Here is a 22,256-nt window from a genome sequence, read left to right as displayed (position 1 = left end):
AAGCCTCAAATTCACCACCCTCCGAGAGTTCGAGATTGAAGATCGTTGCTGAAAGGTTCTCCGCAACAAAATTGATAACAATGGCGTAGGTTGTCGTAACGAAGAATGACCAGAACATACAATACAAGTCCATATTTCTGTCCATAAATGACAAACTTTGCTTGTGCTGGTGATAAAGAGAAGCTTGTCAATATTTTGCTCACTGTGCTACCATTAATCACAATTCCTTGTACGTGTATAACACACTGTAATTTTCGTGTAGAACACACAGTAATTTGAAATTCGTTCTCTTTTTTCCATTGTACTGACAAGACCCATCTGCTACTATACAACATATGTTTATTCTTCCTAACGTTTCGGACGTCCACGGATTCACGGACGACCCTCATCAGAGGCTATACAAATACTATTTTTCACATCTCATATATCCATTATCTACAATTACCTGCTGCAAATTCCACATATGGACTGTGTTTGCACTGACCCACTTGATATTCACGTCACTATGATTTTCTCTGTTGAAAAATATTTCACTCATGGGAAATGATGTAATTTGTATGTGACTGATCTTAGCGCAAAACACTCTGAAAGGTCATTCACATTTCTCGGTCTCAGATTTAACCGGTACCTTCCGAAATAGCGAAGTGTATTTATAATGATCGGTTATACTCTACAAAAAAAATGCAGTCATATTAACTTAACAGAACATTTCATTTTTTTTGTTTCCGTTCACCAAACACAAGATGTCAATGACATGACAATTTTGCGTGTCACAAAGCAATGATGTAAGATTTACACAAACGGAACAAAGTCAATGTCATCAATTTACAAGAAGTTGGAAATGAAATCAACGTAATAAACAAGAAGACATTACATTATTAGTTTCTTAACTGTAAACTCAATACTTATAACTACAAATTCAATGATACTTCCTTTGTATCCTAGAATCCTGCCATGCTATGTCGAGTACTAGAACGTTACGCAATTTTGTTCTCTTTAGGGATCTAATCATTGCTATGAGGTCTCTTAAGGGACTGGGCAGAAATTACGGGGAGACCGGGTGTTTTTGGCGAGTCGCTATTTTTCGCTCAAGCATTTTAGAAGGGTCATGAAATTTCACGCATGCCTTTGGGGGAAGGTCACCATTTTTGCGCAACTATAAGAAGCCATGATGTTGCTGATATAGTGTCTTATCCAATAAAAATGAATCATAATACATGAGAGTCCACTGGGCAAACTATTAAAAAATTTTCCAATACAAAACAAGCTATATCTGTACATTTATATATGTTTGATTATTGATGGAAATGTACTTTGCTTGAAGTGGCAGGTAAAACGTTTACGTTTGTGTGAGAAATTTGATTTTGGATTTCACCAAAAAGGTCGATTCACTATAAATGGCAGCCTATAAGAAAAATAAGAATATTTTCACACACAAAGCTAGCAATATCTATATCTGTGCATTTATAGACGTGCGACAATTGATATGAATGTACTTGGTTATAATAGGGTGTTTGAAAGCGCATCTGTACAAGAAATTTCATTATGGAATTTCACCGAAAAGATTGATTCACTATAGCCTACATGGTAGTCTATGAGAAAACTATGGACATTTTTCCCGATATAAAACTGCTAATATCTGTGCATTTATACACATTAGACGACTGATGTAAATGTACCTGATTGCAGATAAGAACAACAACCATGATATTGGAATTTCACCAAAAATATCAATTCTCTTCTCATAGTAGTCTAGGGGTAAACTATTAAACATTGTCTCCCTACAAAACTTGGTGTATTTGTGCATTTATATGTACATGCTGTTAAATATTGACTTAATTACGCTGTAATAAGTTTCTTGACAAACAATAATAGTTCACTCTGTATAATTACAAGCTAAACTATAAATGAAGGTAAACATTACAGCTATTATCACTTTTAATTTTGAATGACCAATTGTAGTTGAAGAAGTTGATAGAATTATTTATTGTGAAAATGTGATCTCTTTGTCATCGACTTGAAACCTTGCATTAAAGTGATTGTTTGCAGAGATCAAAACGTATTCATTGAAAGTTCAAAGGTCAAATTAGAAATTATTTATCATTTACAATATTATTGATAGGACTGTGACACATAAGGGAGGGTTACTTTTTAGTGCATGAAAATGGGAAAGGGTCACTTATTTTCCGACAAATATTTTCGAAGAGTCACTATTTTTCGCGCAGCTTTATATTGAAATACACCGGCCCACTCCCTGTAATTTCTGTCCAGTCCCTGACACGTCTGATAACTTAAAATAGGAAATGAAATATGAAACAGTATCAACTAGAAGGACGGTCCCACAGGTACTTGTTTTCAGTTTTAGAGTTTTGCGATTGCTAATGCACTAGGCATCTGTTACAGACTGAAAATTTTCCTTTGAATATTGTTTTGTAATTCCGAAGAATATATAAAGTCCGTGAACGATAAGAATTTACCTTCATCTTGGGAGAAGTTCGTTGTCAGGGATATTGATTGTATTGGCGTCATTGACGCTTGATTTCAATGGGTTTAAAACAGTGAATTTGCGTAATTGACACCCTAATTCCCACTTCAAGACGCTGGGAAAAGTACACACGGAAATATATGACATAGTTATTAAGTAATTGTATAATAATTGATAGAATGTAAGGATTCCTCTAAAAAGAAGAGGAATATAGGCCATCTTTCAGTTTTAGCCTGACATCTCTGATGTGTAAACTTTACACTTCAGTAATTAACAACCATCATCGATTGTCATTCAACTAATTTGTGAGTCTCTACTCTGTCAAAGACCCCGAAATACCTCTCAGCACTGAGTAAAACTCCCAAGACTGACGAAATGAGACATAACACATCGAAATGTTAAAAAATTTCCAAAACATGATATTTTTTTTCAAGAGGGGAACCACATACATCTTTGCTGTTTCTTCAGTTAGAATCAATGTTAAGAAGTGTAAAACTTCAATTAATGTCACTATTTAAAGAGTAATTCCACGACATATTTCTGTTTAGAATGGCGATATTATTCAGGCTGGTGCAGCAACGTTTATGAAGACAATTGAAGCAACAGGACTAGCTATTGGCGAGAAAATTAGAATGCTTGGAGATGATTCACCTGAGACTGTCTCACTCGTTACAGACTCTTTCGGTAAGGTTTGATTGCCAGGTATCATTTCCTTAATCGTTGCTTTTGCTCTTTCTTTCGTATGGCATGGCAGAAGTGCTCTCACTTTTCTTTGCACAAATACGAGTTAGTTATTTCCTCATTTGGGTATTTGTTTTAGTAAGTCTGGACTTATATGGAGGATTGGCATTGTCCACCATTTATCGACTGATATTGACAAAAATCCAAATCGAATATCTTCAGTAGCTAAAGCATGCAGTTTCATTGTAAATATTATGAGTTTGTAAAACCATCGTAGAATGGAATCGATAGGACCATTTAAAATGACACAATAAGTTATGTACATGAGTATGGAAACTACATCGCTTGTCATGTGAGTTTGGAGTTTCGGGGTTTGACAAACAGGATTTCTTGACAGTAACGTACAATTGTAGTATTCTTATCATGCCGAATAATCGGTAATACTCTGCTCTTACCTCTCGCAAAAGGGCATTGCTGTACTTTTTAAGACTCACGCGTGTGATTTGGCTCAAAACTTCATAGTCCAACCGCGGTCAACCCATTGGGGGTAGCTCATAGAGTGCACAACATCACTGGTCAACCACACCAAAAGGTTCGGCCATTTTAACATTAGGGGGCGTTATTTGTATGGATAAGTAATTTTTCATTTGGAATGTCGAAATAAATGCAAAATATCGAAGCTAGTCTTCATGGAAATGACCAAAATTACATGTGTATTGAACCCAGAATAGCTTGATGTTTCGATGGCTTCTTAAGAACTCACCTTCAACATCCTGTGACACACACTGTCGACCACTGCAATGCAGATGTGGTTTCTCGTCGTGAGTTATTAAACTGGTCTTGCGAAAATAAAACCCAAATGTTTTTTACTACGTCGATGCTGCCAATCATATTATCTTCCTTCGCCATTTGTACTTGTTGTAGACAACTAATCGCCTTATCACCACCACCAATGTCTTAGTACTTCACGAACTATAAATTGCCGGAGATCACTTGCTTTTGTAATGTGCATTATTTTGATTCATTTCTCCGAGACAATAGATATGAGAAGGTATGACGATAAACCGTTGGTCGTCACACGGGCATGTTTTCATTTTTGTTTAAGACTTGCTCAGAGACACGAAGAGATATGCAAGGGCTGACCGAGACTGCGATGTTTTGAGCCCATCATTTGCCTGAACTGGGGAAAAATACTTTTTCGAGAGGTAAAAGTTCTGCTACGGTGTATTTTTGATATGATAACGTGCGGCAATCGTCACATCCTTTGATTTTGTGTGTCAGAGGTCAACAATTTGTACGTTACAGTCAGGAAATCCGTGTGTGCCAAACACTGAAACTCCATACTCAAATAACAAACGATGTACTGTATATGGAGACCAGGAGTTTCATGTTCACTTTGCAGAAAATTTCTCAACTTGTCTCGGAACTTGCCTCTCGAGTTACATCAGCTTTAGGTATAATAGTAATCTGTGTTTGTCAACTTAAATGTTAAATGATCTTAGTGGTCGGTATTTGTGCAATGAGATTTGCAAATTGATGTCCGTTATCTTCAATAACGCCACTGTCATTGTTGCTAAGGTCTATTTCCAGAACACGTTTTCCTTGTGTTTTGTTTCTGAGGGACAGTAATCTAAACACGCTTGAGATTGGAAGGGAGATTCCTTACTGGGCGAGCAGACCCGTAACTTTTCATAATGCTCATGAATGAACATTATCGCAAATGATGATGATAACGATAATGATGATGATGATGATGATGATGATGATGATGATGATGACGGCGGTGGTGGCAACTGCCTACCAAAATGACAGCAAAGTGTGATGCTGATGATGTCATGTGGATCAGGATGACTGCGATCTTGTCTTAAACTTCCTCTAAAAATTCCTCCTCTTTGAAGAAACATATTTCACGTGTCTCTGATATATGAACTCTTCGTCAACAGCAATCTTGATAATCTTTAAGTACAACGTTCAATAAAGGAAAGAAACTAGTATTTTCTGTTAATCAAGAGATCGATTCGTGAACTTCGCTCCATTGCATGGATTTATCTTGGAACTTAAGTTACCTTAAATCTCTTCATAATTTTCGTTGTCTAGCATTTACTTGCGCGATCATCTGCAAAGGTAAAATGGACAATGGAAGTACTTTCCCATTGGTTTGAATATTGGAATCAAGAAAACTCCCTAAACCTTACATAAATGTGGCTTTACCTTTTGATATCAATGTTCAATGAACGCAAAACCTTGACACTGCTGTCTCTCACACTTATAAAGAATTCAAAAAAATGTTTAAATATGTTAGTACGATTATACTTGCCCTATGCATCAATGTAATGTTATGATGATTTGAGTTCACACTTTTAATCTCTTCATCTGTAATGATAGGTTTTCAGTAAGCGTTATTGGTCATGATTGAAATTCAACATGTTTAACAAAACTGAAGTACCCACGTTTCAGCTATCATACTCTTTGAGGACTGTATCATGTCTTTTCTGTTGTTTCACAGTGATGGAAATAACAAATTCAAATTCTGGAAATTTTCAACATGTCAGTTTCCCTGACCGCACTTTGGCTCCATTTGATGAAGGAAAGTGGAAATCACCGTACGCCAACATCGAAGTTGCCAAACCCGTTATTTCCGAAGATCAAAACGGTAAAATGGACTATTTATAGTTTTCAACATTAAATGCACTCACTACCATTGAACGTTGTTGAAATCGTTTTTAGCTTACGTGTTCACACGCGCGAGCTAATGTCGTAGCGATGTCTTTCTGTCTGCCCCTGTGTGTGTGTGTCTGTCTGTCTGTCTGTCTATCTGTTTACACGATAACTCAAAAACGCCTGAACGGATTCAAGTCGGATTTTATAGATAGGTACCCTTTGCTAATGGTAAGAACTTATTAGATTTTGTCAGTATGGCTTGCATATTAATAAACTTATGAAATGTCATTTTTATCATATAATGGTTTCCTACGGAGACGGTAATGGCAGTGTTGACATATATCAAGAAATACTGCTCAAAATTTCATGAAACTTTTCACAGATGACAATCTCAGAATATTATGTTGACACTGTGAGTGTCACGTCAATTTTCTGCTCATTTGCATATTTAATGAACTTTTGTTATTAGTGATATAACTCCGAAATTCCTACACCAAATTTGATAATATAGGCAACAAATATTGATCTGATACATCTAATTGTACGTAGAAGCACTGGGCAGTGTCAAGTTAATAAACAGCTCATTTGTATATTTTATGACATTTTGAAATTAGTCATATAACTCCAAAATAAATGCACCAAATTTGATGAAATCTGCTGCAGATACTGATCCGACGGATATATGACTGTGTTTTAAAGCAGCTAGTAGTGTGAAGTTAATTAAGGGTTCATTTACATATTTACTGAACTTTGTAATTAGGTATATAACTCTAAAATTACGGCACAAAATTTGGAGAAACCTGCCACAGATATTGATCTGATAAATATCTAATTGTGCTATGAAACATTGAGCAGTGTCAAGTTAATTAAGGGTTCATTTGCATCTTTAATGAACTTTGTAATTAGTGATAATACTCCAAAATTACAGTATTAAATTTGATGAAACGTGCTACATATGTTGATCTGATAGATATCTAATTGTCCCATGAAGCATTGAGCAGTGTCAGGTTAATAAACAGCTAATTTGCATATTTAATAAAGTTTTGTAATTAGTGATTTAACTCTGAGAGTAATGTGCGAAAGTTGATGAAACCTGCTTAATATAATGATTTAACAGATATCTGATTGTTCTGTGAAGCGTACCACTGTTAATGGACCTGTTGTAAAACACGTGAGTACATTCAGTTCACACCTGGTTTTTTCGTAACGTGGGATCAAGATGAAATAAATGGATAAGAGAGTAAGGAACATCAATAGAAAGTTTCGGGTCGGAAATTCTTATTTTATCTCACATGCTAACACACGAGAGCTCATGTCGCAGCCATGTCTATCCGTCTGTGTGTCTGTCTGTGTGTCTGTGTGTCTGCGTGTCTGTGTGTCTGCCTGTGTGTCTGTTGGTCCGATATCTCAAAATTGGCTCATCAGATCAGAATCAAATCTGGTACATAGATTCAGTTTGCAAATGGCAAGAACTGATTATTTTTTGTTGGAACTGATTATTTTTTGTTGGATGTGGCTTTCATACTTTTTGCTCATTTGCATAATTAATGATTTTAGAAAAAAAAAGATTTACATTGAGAACGACTGCACAGAATTTGATTAGATTTGCTACAAATGTTGATCACACCAGGATATATTAGCCGTGAACGGTATTAAAGGATGACATGAAAGATAATTGCCAATTTGCATATTTAAAGAACTTTCCCAATTAAGGATATATATCTGAATTGACTGGACGAAACTTGGTATGTGTATTGAAGATACTATAATTTAACATTATTGAAAGTTATTAGGCATTTTCATATAGGCCAATTCCTAATTTGCATATTTAATGAATTTTCCTAATTAGGGATATATAACTCAATTGACTTGACCATAATTGACGAAGCTTGCTATATATATTAAAGATACTGTGATATAACATCAATGAAAGTTATTTATCATTTTTACTTAATACAATTCCTAATTTGCATATTTAATGAATTATTCTATTTAGGAATATTTATCTTCATGGACTCGACCAAAGTTGATGACACTTGCTATGTACATTGAAGATACTATGATATAAGATTATTGATTATTATTAATTATTTTACTTAAGCCAATTCCTAGTTTGAATATTTAATGAACTTCACTAATTAAGGATATATATCTTGATTGACTCGACCAAAGTTGATGAAATTTGCTATGAACATTGACGATACAATGTTATAACATTGTTCAATTTCATTTACCTTTCTTGCAGCCAATTCCTAATTTGCATATTAAATGAACTTTCCTAATTAGGGATATATACCGGGATTTTCTTGATCAAAGTTGGTGAAACATGCTATGTACATTGATGACACTAGGTTAAAACAATATTGAAAGTCATTTCACATTTTCATGTCAGCTAATTCATAATTTGCATATCTATTGAGCTTTCACAGTTTTGCATATATGGCTTGAAGGACTTGACCAAAGGCAATAACACTTTCTGTGTATAGTGGTGATACAATGACAGCAGTCAAAGAAAGTATTTTTATTTCAGCTAATTACATATTTGTATACTTAATGACCTTTGGAATTAATCTGTGGTGAATATTGTTCATGATGTTGATCACTGAACACTTTCAATGAAGTTGCAAACATGTGGAAAAAGTTCTAATTTACACAAAATTGCAATATGTAACGATACACGGAAGCATCTTCAGTTCATAGCTGGTCATATATGAGCCTTATACTGAAAGTGTTTCAATACCATAATTGATAAATTATCCACTGTATGGGCTAAAATTAGTCTTTACATGCACCTAGAAACATCTATGACAAAGAACATCTTGGCAAGAGAATTCTGGGAACCTTGTCGATAGATGTCCACCAATCGTTGATCAAAACGACTACATTTTAGTTGTAGAACGAAGCGGCATGCGAGAATATGTTAAAATGTAGTCTAAACATGCTAAAGAAGAACTCGTATGTTTAGATTGTGTTATCAGTCACGTTGCAAGGAATATTGAATCAAAGGCCATTGACGTTAACTTCCTTTTGATGTAGTCAGACCAGGAGGATGTCTCTGATGCTGTCCCTTCTTTCACCACAGGGTCCTGCAGACATTATTCGCCTGGAAGTTATATGGATCAATGCATGTCATGTATTAAACTTTGTTCATTGTACAAGCCTTACCTGAGTCGCATCTGTGCCCTTCATTAATTTGTTCTGCAGCTGGTCAGGGTGATAAGCCCGCGTTGGTGATCGGCAGAACAAATTAATGGAATCGATCAGGCAGGGTAATTAAGGATGTATTAACTGCTTTCTTTGAAATACTATACAGTAATAGCGATGGCCAGCGTAAAGTGACAGGCACAGAAACAACGTAGGTAAGACTTGTATGATACAAAAGTTTAATACAAGACTTGTATTGATCATATTCATAACTGTTAGACTAAACATCTTGCAGTACCCTGTGGTTTCCCGAGTTCTTTGTCTTATACAGTCTGACAACAATCTCAAAAAATATCCCGTGCTTTGTTCAAGAAGTAAAATTATCTAAATTTAGCGTACTAGAAAGTAAATCGGCATCATAGGGACTCATTCTGTATTCTGAAATGACTGTAATTAATTGTTTCGTACACGTGAACGAACTATTTTCTTACATTGATTAGCTAGTGCTTGGGGTCAGGAGTTCTTACCGGATAAACACTTATCATCAGCTACATGGCAGAGTCTGCTCTTAAGGGTTATCATATAATCAGACATTCGACTGAAAATTTATCACCAGATTTTACAACCAGGATTTGTCAAAACATGTTGGCACCCTTAGCTATTACGGTGGTGATTACATTCCCTGTAAAATATCTCTGAAATGTCAAAGGGTGAAAATAATGTATTAGTACAGTGACGTTGGAGACGCATTCAACATATGAAGCGACTGGCAGAGCTACCTTGATGTTACATTCCATTTAATAGTCTTTATATTATTCCATTTCTTCAGGACGTAAAAATTAAATCGATTGAAGTTTCGCGTAGGAAAGTAAAGTAATCGACTCATCATAATAGTTCACAATTGCATTGATGTGTTGATGAAATAAGCTTAGGTCTTGATGATTTGAACTGCTGGCTTTTAGATAGTTATATGGAACAACAGTCCAATCCACGTCTTCTATAATTTCGTCAGCGTTAGGTTTTCTTTATCATTGACTTTTATAGTAAGTCAAGCTTTATCGTTGAATGTTTTTTATCATTGTTTTGTACATCTGATTTGCCAATCAAGTTGTTTATCTGAAACGTTACGAAATTAATTATCGATCATCATGGTAGGAAGGATTTGGTAAACAACAACATTCATGTGATGACAGACGTACCTTCAGTAATATATATTTCACAAGAAAAGCATGGATAACATAGCCATAATCGTTTGTGCCCCAGTCAGATCGTCACATCAAGATAATATCATCATTATCGTCATAACTATCAATTAAAGAAACACAGCAACACGAGCATAATGAGGGCCGTAAATTGTCGAAAGTGAGTCTGGTTGTTATCCTTGTCGTCGTCTAACAAATCAACTGTTTTGTGTTCACCATGTTGATAAGCTGGACCCTGCGGCGTCCATTAATGAACTGTAATATATATACAGTTTTATTTATTTGTTGTTTTAGCACGAAGTTTATGAATCTGAAAATAGACTGAAGTGGCCACTTTATATCCCTGGTATATGAAGTTCTCTTTGCAATGCATTCAAATGAGGCATTTCTGATTATTTAATCTATATTCAATTATTACCAGAACAGCAATGACATACACTTATAGACATTGAGGTTTCAATGTACTGTACTGCCTATCTAATCATATTAAAATGACACTGTCACTTTTCAATTTATTTTTCAGCTTACATTACGATAGTCAATGTCCTGTATGCTAATATGGCATCATCCTTGCCTGGATTTCTGATCGGGCAAACAGAGTAAGTGATCACCCATAAAGACGCTCTTTTCTAGGGTCAAATCATTGTCTATGAAATAATAATCTTTCTACATTAAATCAAAATAAGAGACAAAGATTCATTTGTGTACAAAGCTATGTCAACAAGTTAGATCAGAAATTATGGGTTCGAAATTGTGACTCACCTCACTATACGAATTTTATTTATTTTGTAGTAAATGAAATGGAAATTTACTACAGAAATTATGTCCATTTCAAATAAAATTATATTCGTATTCAAGTAATTGAAATAAAAAATAATATATAAAAACCCATCATTGATCATTATGTAACCCTGTATACTCGATTACATGATCATCTATGGCATATAGATGTTCCCTTCCCCGTTATCCCCATAGTATATCCTAGTATGGGGTTTTAAACTGAATATTGTACCCTGTAAATGAATTTACAGTAATAAACTTTTACTAGTTTACTTACTTTTTTGCATTCTAAGAAAGAACGACACCTACCAGCTACAGAGTCGAGTTATTAGTTCAACTATTTCAAGCAATGTTAATGGCAGCATTACTGGTACCGCTGCTATTGTAAATATAACTTTGGAACTCATCCAGGTGAGAACTGACCTGACAACCAAGTGAAGACGATAGTAAACAACACTTGACTTACAAAGTATTCCAGATTTGGTATAATTATCATCACAAAATGTGCAGAGAATGTTTCATATTGTCAATAGCTTCAATTTTGCATAACGGGAACACCGCCGTAAAATAATCGCAATCATACCAATCCATAATCCAATGACAGTAGGTCGGAATTCGCAAGACAATAATTGTAAACATAGACACAAAACAGCACAGAACAGACAGTAAATAGACGGTACACAAACAAAGTCATATTCATGAAAGAAAGATATATGGACCTCTGGCCAGAAGACCAAGAATGTTCAATTATGTTTCACATTAAGTAGCTGGCGTCTGATAAAAAGGAAATAAAAGCTTATCGACGACAGAATGACAATAACAGGGACACCTCTAGAAATATTGATGATATACTCTGTCAAATATTGAATATCCTTCACTTCGCAACACAACAACTGCTAGTCTGTTTGCAATCTAAAAAGTATGAACTCTAGCCATAAATCTATTGTCCTGGCACCCGTTCTTTACAAAGTACTATGTAATCCACGATGAGATTAAAGTCACTGAACAAAATGTTAAAGACGTTAAACGAATTATAAAACTTTTACTTACCTTTTCTATTCTCCACAATTTCAGCCTGTGGTGTCTCCAATGGTAACATGTGTGTTTTGGAATTTCTCAGCCTTGTGAGTGTGATTTCATTTTCCATAAATTATTTTGATATATTTCAACAAAGAGTGTTGTTTTTAATTGCACAGCGGAAATACAGTTGAAAAGGATAATGACGTCATAATTTGTTGACGATTCCTAAAAGGGCATTTACCGATATTTTAGTCTGTATTTGTCGTTCAAAAAGGTTTAACCACTTTGTCACTCGAAACAATACAGACTGAAAAATGGGAAATATGCAAATGGGCTAGTGCTGATGGCATTTCATTTTCAAGTTTTACGATGTTGCATACGGAATAGCTGTGGAAACGCAGCTATCTGTTGGGGGGGTAACGTGAGTTGCTATGCGGGTCAAAGGTCAACCCCGCCACGGATAGCTGCGGGCCAACTACCAGCGCAAGTGGGTCCATTACGACGACATAACATGTATCGGAACTTTGAACGGCAAAAATAAACCAAAGTGAGCGTAATTCAATAAAATGACCTATACCTGCCTGAACTCTGATTATTGCTCATTCCCTAACTCCTTTTGTGAACAAAATTTCTGGTTCATTTACGTAATTCGGCTGATTTTCCAAGGAGTACTCAAGATTTTCACTCCTGCAGCGTAGTTTGACTTCTATTGATATGCTAAGAAGGACGTCGCGCCTTCGAACGTGGCGGGGTTGACGTTTGACCCGCATAGCAACTCAGGCTACCCCGCCAACAGATAGCTGCGTTTCCACAGCTACATTCGAAGGTACGCTAGAAGTAATATTTATTGTACACCCTATAGTTTGATAAATGAGAAATGATAAACGTGGAAACTGTCATCACTCTCATCACTCCCATAGGACAAGTTATCAAGGAGCATGGTCTGATGAAGGATGCCAGATAAGTGATCAGAATCAAAGTCATGTGACCTGCACCTGTGATCATCTGACAAACTTTGCTGTCTTACTGAAACTCACTGATGCAGAGGTACGGTAATGGTCAGAGTTAAACATGACGATCGATGATATATCGAATGTATAGCTAGCTTCAGTTTCGAACTTTTAGGAAAGCTTAGACAAGAAGAGAGTTTAAGTCGAGATGCAGGGTTACTGCGCAACCGTTTTAATATATTAAAATTTAACCTATGGTGTGTCTAGAGTACACATCTCACACTCGGTGCTACATTTTATCGCATAGCACCCTTCAAGCAGAATCTCTCCAAAACTGTATATGAACGTAGACAGTGCTTGAAAGTGACCTGCAAGAAGGTTCATTTTGACCTATCCAAACATTGCCATTTATTTACTGCTGAAATATGACATATTGTGTATCTCATTATTGCAGATATCTAGGACAGATGAAATGGTGCTGGAACTGATAACGTACATTGGCTGTTCCCTTTCACTGTTTGGACTCCTACTATCAATATTCACCTTGTCTTTTTGCTTTAGGTAAGATAATGTACATAACAAGGCAATTTAAGACAACTTATATCAGATTAGAAGACAATTTAAATCTACACACACACACACACACACACACACACACACACACACACACACACACACACATACGAGGATGGGATGCAAAGTTCTGAGTCTAAATATGAAGTCCGATTTGAATGAGTTTCTATGCTATTTATTTTTCAACATAGTCCCCCTTGCGGTCAACACATGGATAGATATGTATGTATGTATGTATGTATGTATGTATGTATGTATGTATGTATGTATGTATGTATGTATGTATGTACACACAGACATCTGTGTGCGACATTGCAAATGTTTTGATGGTGATAACAGGTACATGTTACAATTTGAAAATCAATTGGCAAGCAATGAATCTGTCAGCGGTCCTCCAATGGTGGTGTAATCTGTTGAGTTTGGAAGTTTTACCTCATTCCATACCGCATTGATCCAGCAAAAAAAGAAATAAGTTATAAGTAATAGGAAAATTAATTCGTCATGAAAATACTCACCTGAAGCCAGATTATTACCATTTTATTTGATACTCGAGTCGATAGTGAAGGAAACAAAAATTGTTTCATCGTTATTTGATCGACTTACTTGACAGGGGACTCAACTACGAGAGCGCAAGCATTAACATGAATCTAATGGTGTCATTAGGTATTGCTAATATTGTTTTCTTGGCTGGCGCTGATGCAACTGGGAACCAAGTAAGTATTAATAAATATGATCTTCAATCTTAGTGACCACTGACCCTTGACCTTCCGTCATAGTCCAAGCCTATTGCATTACATTGCTAGTGATCTGTGCTCGTAAAACCAATGCAAAATTTTAAGCTTTAGTCAATATTAAAAGATTTACTTCGCACAACCGTACAACTAGTATCTGTGCAGAATCAAACATTATGTCGAGTGCAGTGTTTTGTTTTTCACTAATTACTATAGTCCACAATTTTGAGCAAGTTAATTTCATTCATTCGATGATTTGTTAAATCACTCAGAACTTGTTTACGTGCAAAGCAAAATATGATCGGCATATATTACTTCATATTAATATGTCAACAATCACATCTCTCTGATCGTGCACATCCCTTTGAAGGTTGCAGAGAAATTACCGTACAGGCGTAAATAGCTATATTTATTCACACTACCGATACATCTTGGCTTCGAACATTATATTTCTCTTTGGATAGAACAGGAACACCTTTGTGACGTAATTCAAAAGGTGTTACATTAAGAAACAATGTGAACGATTAGATTTAAGGTTGGGTCAGGATTACGGTGAATATTAGGATCGTTGAGTGCAGACTTGCCTACACATTGTCGTCGAATCATAAGAAGCGAACATATAAATATTTAATGCAGCAAGGTATACATCTATATGTTATAATGACAAAGACATTGAACAATCTCGTGAACATTTTCGTTCCAAGTTTAAGAAATTATTCCTAGTGTGAATATAATACGATTTGACTTGCTTGCTTTGCAAGTTGTCACTGCTTACATCATTAATTGTTATGATTTTCAGCAATTGTGTACCGGAGTAGCTATGTTACTTCACTATGTTTATCTGGTGGCATTTATGTGGATGTTAGTTGAAGGTATACACCTTTACCTCAGAGTAACCAAAGTATTCAGTACAGGATTGTACTTACGATTCTACTATCCAACAGCCTACGGTGAGTGTATGAATAACGGTTGCATGGAATCATGGGTGAATGACAGTAATATTTCTCATCAAGTACACTTTGTTCAGGGGCATATTATACACTGAATTCATGGACATACAACTTCTTTCAGGGGTATACCATATGACTCTATTCAGCAACATACCAAAATACTAAAGTCAGGGACATACCATTCAACTCAGTTCAGCCACATACCGTACAAATTTATTCAGTCACATACCATACACATTTATTCAGTCACATACCATACAACCCAATTCAGTCACATACCATATACATTTATTCAGGGAAATACAATTCAACTCAATTCAGTCACATACCATACACATTTATTCAGGGACATATCATATAACCAAAGTCGGGGACATACACGTACCATACAACTTTGGACATACCATACAACTTTATTCAGGGACATACCATTCAACTTAATTCAGGGACATAATTTAAAACTTACTCCGGGGACAAATCACAAACATTTTGCCTCGTGAGATTAGGAGCAAAGCGTGTTGTCTGAATACTACTTAGTAGACATTAAGCTGACTTTTGACAACAAATGCTAAATAACAAAAACATTCAGAGAAATCTGTCTTTTTGTCCTCATAATGCCCTCTCTGAAATTAACTTTAACATGTGAACAGGTGAAGTATTCGTAAACAAGTAAGGTGCACTTTTGAAATTAAGAACATGGACCTCACATAAGTATGTTGTTTGGTCAAATTAACACTTTCCCTTTATTAAAGGCAATTAAGTTGTAAAGAACATCAATGTCAACTTAAGTGAACCGTCGATAATCATTATACATATTAAAGTTACTGGTGATATAATCGAATTGGTGTTGATTTGCATGACTTAGGATTACCAGCTATTGTCGTTGGAGTAACTGCTGGTGTTAATGTAGCGGCTTATGGCAACGAGTCTGTATGCTGGCTCACTGTACATGACAAGAGCATATGGGCATTTGCTGGACCAGCGTTCTTTATCATTCTGGTACGTATGCAATAAAATAGTGTGTGAACTAGTAAATCTAGGTTTCAAACTTGTGAGACAAGAACACCTTAGAGGTTCATGTCTTGTTCTTCTTATCATATATTAATTTTTGAAAACAAGTTAGTAGTAATCTTTCAAAAATATACAGTATGTGAATACAGTCTTTGATACCGTTGCTGTTTCTGTTTCAAAAAATCACCTTAGCCCTGCAATTTTGTGTCCCTTCTTTTGTACAGTGTGCTGTTAGTGATTGACTTTAGGTACCAACCTAGTACACAGTGCAGTGGAGCTTACTCGGGCAAATGTCGGGACGCTTTTTCATTAGATTAGTGAGATAAAGGTAAAATAAGCGCAGTCCAGGAAACTCGTTGAAGAGATTAAAATTATCTTTTATCTCGTACAAAAAACAAAAAGAAATATATAACAATGAGAATGATTCACCATCATTTCAGGCAAACGTTGGTATATTGGTGGTTGTAATGCACACATTTCTTGCTGTAAAGAGCATTGCAAAGAAACCGAAGATCGAACAAGCCAAGTAAGTCACAAAATATTTATCGACTGAATAAGTGATAAAGCATATGCATTGCGCAGTGTTTAGTTAATGAAGGTATCGTGATTCGATTCTTTACAGTTTGCAAAAAATCAAGGTACCAGTATTTAGACTAACCAACTCTTTTCGCTGTGAAACTAGCTCACTTTTGTCACTGTGGAAATGCTGACAATTTACGGTAGAAAAACCAGTTAGCATCAAAATAGCCGGTATTTTAGCCATCTATGTTTGTTACATTCCCGGTCACCAAGTTTGCGCGCTTGTTTTACCGTTAAAATGCCTCACTTAGGCTGCGTTCACAAAAAATGGTAAGGGGGGCTGGAGGAATTCAGCCTCAAAAATTTTGCTCTGCCTGCGGGGGGACTTGAAAATTTTTCGGTTCCCTTTTGTGTTTTACATTTTCCAAGTTTTTATAGGTAATTCAATGAAAAATGAATACCATTTTTATGTCATCCAATTGTTGTAATGTTAGTAATAATTTAATAAAATCTAGAACCATTTTGTCACGTTTCATGACTTTTATCTCGAAAAAATCTAAACTTTTGTGATTTGTCATAAAAACCAAACTTGAGCCTGGTAACAGGGCAGAAGCTGCAACTGTTGACGATTTTGCAATATTTCTATGTAGTAAACGCAGTTTCTTGTTGTCTCCCTACAGCATGCTCAAACACACAATATTCAGTTTGTCGACAAAGTCTGTAAATATATATATGTATTAGGTGATAATTTATTAGAGTCCAGACTGACAGTCAGTTGTCAGTGATACAAATGCATGGTACACATACACAGGCTGTGATAGCAAGCTGAATACTGGGCAGTTCAACATGCTGTAGGTAGGGGAACAAGAACGCAGTTGTATAAACTGAACAAAAATATTGTCAAAATTATCAAATTTAATACAGCTACTCCCTGCAGGCAGTGTCACTCTTACATACTGCCCTGCTACTGCAGTATCACTGTAACTGCATACCTGAGCAGTGATAGAGATAGCTCCGACTCTGATGTACATGGTCATTGAAGAAGAGTTTGGGTCAAATGACACTCATGACAGTGAAAACAACTTGTACCCAAGATTACGCCAGAGAGCAACACATGGAAGACCAGGGATTTTTGAATTCTGGCATATGAGAATAATCAAATATTAAAGAAAAAAGATAAGGTCACCATGCTTGTTTTCTAAATTTTCAAATTCTCGTCATAAAATAATACAAAAGTAAAACTTTGAACAGTAAAGACTAAATGAAAGAATATGTGACTCAATGGAATTATTTATTTTTTAATAAAATTTGCCATTATTACACCCAACATTTCTGAGATTGAAATATTTAGCCTAATTGATGGAATATTGTAACTTTCCAGTATCGCCAATTTTGAATAGCATCTAATTCATATATGTCTTGTACTTTTAAAACAATTTTTGGTGGGTCACTGTGCTGGGCTTTTTACAATATGACAATTAGCCAGAATTCACAATTTGCCTACTCTCTCATGATCGTCATTTTGTGTGCTCTTCGGCAGGAGCAACTGACCTGGCCAGAGTTGGATTAACTTAAGTTGGCTTAGATTGATAAATCCAAAAACTTCAGTGATGCATTTAAAAATAAATCAATTTAAGAACTTGCCTTAGGAATATGACTTTACAACGTGCTAATAACAGGTAGTCTTGAACACCTGTGAGCGGAATGGCGCAATACAAGTTTAATTTTGTCTGCGCGCACATCCTTTACAAATATGTTGGCTTGTGATAGTTTGGGGGGGGGGACTTTAAAATTTTTGATCATATAGAGGGGGCATTTGAAAAATTTTAGGGTATTTAGGGGGATCTGAAAAAAAATAAGATTTCAATCGCGATTCCGTAATTCTTGTCGATGCATAAATGTTGGAGATATTGCTTTTTTGGTACTCAAATGACCCGCAATTTTGATGTAGCCAATGTATGCAAAATTGCTGACACTGTTCAGACTGTAAAATCACCATTATGCTGCACAACGCCATCTGAACATGTCATAGGTGTGCGCAAGGTGTAAGTAGAGCTCTGATTATTGATCATTCGATATGTTTTAATGAAAAGAACCATATTGAATTTCTCCGACAACTAACCCAAACAAATCAAGGAAACAATTTGAAAGGACAGCGACTTTGTCCCTTTAAGATATTTTTTGACACTGTCAATGTAAGAATGAAAATACCAGAAATGTGCCTCTTCCGTTTATTGTAAAATTGGGAACTGGTCAGTTTCATCAGCCGGGGAAGAGGTGGGGGCGGTTGTTCAATAGGGGTCACCCCGTTTTCTACTTTGGTGATTGGGGGTTACCCTGTTTTTTTAAATACTCAAATGGGGGATCAGTGTGTTTTTAATTTAGACTTGGGTTCATAATTTCAAAAAATGCATCATACCAGCCAGAATTGCATAATCAGTACAGTTTTTGGCGCTCCCTTTGAGCGCATTACTTTCATTTTTAAGAGATATATTTTAGAGATATATGTTTTGCAAAGCGTACTTAGCATACGAGATTTGCAGTTTATATACAAAGCATGACAAACACCTAATCTTTCAATTTGGGGCGTATACATAGAGTATTCATAACCTACTTAGCCTATAGGTTAAAAATACGCATTTCGACTTATGAGTAACTTACAAGTAACGTGTGTCAACTTGTTTCAACGAGCGCATAACCTACCTACAGCTGCGGGACGTGTGAGCCATACGCCGAACAGTTTTGTGCATGCACAACAGTTTTCGACGACCTCGACGTAGTACGACGTATTCCAGCGTGCTTCAGCGTGCTCTTAACTCATACAAAACTTACCCATAACGTCTTCGACGTACGCAAAGCGTATTCGCCACATTTTTTATACGTTGTCATACGTTGGCTAAATAATCAATGTGTGACAGGGCAATTATAGTAAACATATTGTAGATAATTATCGCCCAATTTGGTCTGAAGTGCGATTATATTAGCACTTCAATGACTGTCACTTGGCATCCCTGTCTGTGTAATATGCCAACAACTATTTCATGTCAATGATAGTGTTAAAATGCCAACATTCTAAGTCTGACTACCTCCTTCTACGCTTAAATTGTAACATTTTTCTTTGCTTTAGTCGTATGAAATATTGTAAGTTTGCTATGTTGATCACTTTGAAAAATTCTATCAATTCAGCCAGCTCTGTTAAGTGTGAAAATGCTTACATTTAGCTAAAATTCGTGCGTTTTGAAAACAAGCCATGTAACACTGTCTACTGTCAATAACGATTTATCTGGGCGTGATCGTCGTGAGTTGTTGACATTTTGTTTTCTTGTGTTTACCTGGAAATGCTTAATTTCAACAACCAGTCAAAACCAGTGTAGTAACAACTGTTAGTGAACACGGACGAGTTTCCTCATTTTGCGGGCGAGAAGATTAAATTCTTTTGCTCGGCGAGCAATATAAAAATGGTCCACTGGGAGGCTGTAAAGAAAACGAAAACTTGTTCAAATATGTGTTCGGGGGAAAATTTTGATATTGTAGTCGGGAGAAGGCAATTGCAATCAGCTTTCACTTCCTGTCCACATTTTATCACCTGTGGTTACACATTCTCAAAATTAGTGGGTTGGTTGCCCCTGAATGTAAACAATGAATATGTTATCAGAATGTCAGTAAATACCTACTGTATTGCTTTTCATAAATTTGTAAACTTAAAATTTTTGTTGATGATATGACAGACGATCTACAAGGGCAGCACTTGTTCTACTTCCGCTTCTGGGAATCACGTGGTTGTTTGGTTGTTTGGCATTCAACAAAGCTACCGTTGTGTTCCAATACGTATTTGCTATCTTAAACTCACTTCAGGTAAATACCAACACTTCTGACAAGATATGAAAGTCTGTATTTATCTTATCACATATGTGTTCATTTCTCATAAGTGGATTTCGACCATCAATATTTTTCCTATATTTCGTGTATCGAATTCGTAACTGCAGATTGGTTCACAAGCATATGGCATTTGAAGGGCAAGATGCATGGTAACTTTTCACAATATTGTATAGATTTGATGATCTTTCTTTGAAAGTTCATTTTGTATTACAATGTTATTTAACCCTTCTTCTCGGATTCGGTTGTTTGGCATTCAACAAAGCGTCCGTTGTGTTCCAATACGTATTTGCCATCTTATTCACTCTGACAAGCTTAATAAGAACATTTAGCTTCTGTGAGGTCTTCGTAGTTCTAACCTTCAAAGTTAAAATGTACTTCACTACCCCGTTATAGGAACCAATCTATCTATCTATCTATCTATCTATCTATCTATCTATCTATCTATAATATATATATATGTAATAGAAGTTGAACACGAAAAACACATTTAATATGTTGACCGTTACTTTCTAATGATATAATTATGTATCCAAATTATTGTTTTACCTCTCAATGCTTCTTTTAATTATGCAAAGTCTTGAAATAACTGAACTCTTTCAATTTCAGGGTTTCTTCATATTTATTTTCCACTGTCTTGCCAATGATGACGTCAGGAAGACATTTACTACAAAAGTTCGTCGAACCGTAAGTCGGGACAACTACTTTAAACAGGATACATCACATCATTCGGTGAGGAAAAGTTGCTCGATGAGCTGTATAGTATTGTATACTTATTGCCTGAATACATGGCTTTATGTACCCGAGAGCAGGCGTCGGGCACATTGTCTCCTGCTGGGCACATAAACCCATGTATCTAGGCAATAATATTTTTATTACATGCCTCTTCACAGTTAATGCTATGTGACATTTAGTTACATGCAGGGCATTTTCAAATTATCGACCAACATCAAACAGATGTTAACGAAAATCAAAATAGCAGTGCGCGCATGGATATTTTACATCTAGCGTTAAGCGTCTACTTTGACGTCGAAAACGTCGAAGGGCTTCACTGGACCGGGTAACTATGGAAACCGGTCAGTACATCGTTCATCGGCCCGCTAACTCCCCGAATGTTCAAATCAATACACTGATTTGAACTCACATCAAGGCATGTAATAACATGCGATTTGTCGTTGGGTTATAGATTGTATGATTGCATAATAGATTGTGTATAATAGATTGTATGGACGGACGGATGGATGGACGGACGGACGCTTTTACAAACTGACGATCAACGCCATACTTCTAATACAGAGTTCATGGCTTTTAAGCGATTCTCTGTAAAGTGAGCTCTGGGACCTGACTAACTCTCCAACTTATAAAAGAGCACCCGATCTCATCGCTTTCACCAGCCTACATTTTGATGACCATGCTACCTGGATGGTTCTATAAAGCGAGCTGTCAGTTCTCTCCAGACAGACTCTAAGACAATTCTCAGCTATGCTTGAGGGAACGCCAGTTGGTGCCCTTTAAATTCAAGTTATGGTAGCGAGACCGCGACCGAAGATGGTTCAGCAACTGTGCAAGAGCTTCACATGTATTTCATATACCTGAAACATTGATGATGAATAATGAGTTGGTGAAGATTACACAAACAATGCCAACACAGAACGTAAACTTACATACAATTT

General features: G+C 36.0%; 1 protein-coding gene across 1 annotated transcript in view; it reads left to right on the top strand.

Annotated features, from left to right (window-relative positions):
- Positions 1-22,256, top strand: part of LOC139147062 (uncharacterized) — a 57,200-nt gene that overhangs the window by 30,718 nt on the left and 4,226 nt on the right. Inside the window, exons 11-23 of the mRNA XM_070717915.1 lie at positions 3,034-3,169; positions 5,673-5,819; positions 10,697-10,772; positions 11,247-11,364; positions 12,028-12,077; positions 12,894-13,020; positions 13,378-13,484; positions 14,107-14,209; positions 15,027-15,177; positions 16,043-16,176; positions 16,629-16,714; positions 20,436-20,562; positions 21,193-21,315. Coding sequence (XP_070574016.1) covers positions 3,034-3,169; positions 5,673-5,819; positions 10,697-10,772; positions 11,247-11,364; positions 12,028-12,077; positions 12,894-13,020; positions 13,378-13,484; positions 14,107-14,209; positions 15,027-15,177; positions 16,043-16,176; positions 16,629-16,714; positions 20,436-20,562; positions 21,193-21,315 — 1,485 coding nt within the window. The remainder of the gene's footprint in view (positions 1-3,033; positions 3,170-5,672; positions 5,820-10,696; positions 10,773-11,246; positions 11,365-12,027; positions 12,078-12,893; positions 13,021-13,377; positions 13,485-14,106; positions 14,210-15,026; positions 15,178-16,042; positions 16,177-16,628; positions 16,715-20,435; positions 20,563-21,192; positions 21,316-22,256) is intronic.

The sequence above is a fragment of the Ptychodera flava genome, chromosome 13 (genome assembly GCF_041260155.1).
Source record: "Ptychodera flava strain L36383 chromosome 13, AS_Pfla_20210202, whole genome shotgun sequence".
Classification (NCBI taxonomy): Eukaryota; Metazoa; Hemichordata; class Enteropneusta; family Ptychoderidae; genus Ptychodera; species Ptychodera flava.
Note: the sequence above shows the minus strand (reverse complement) of the source record. Positions and strands in the feature narration are given on the sequence as shown.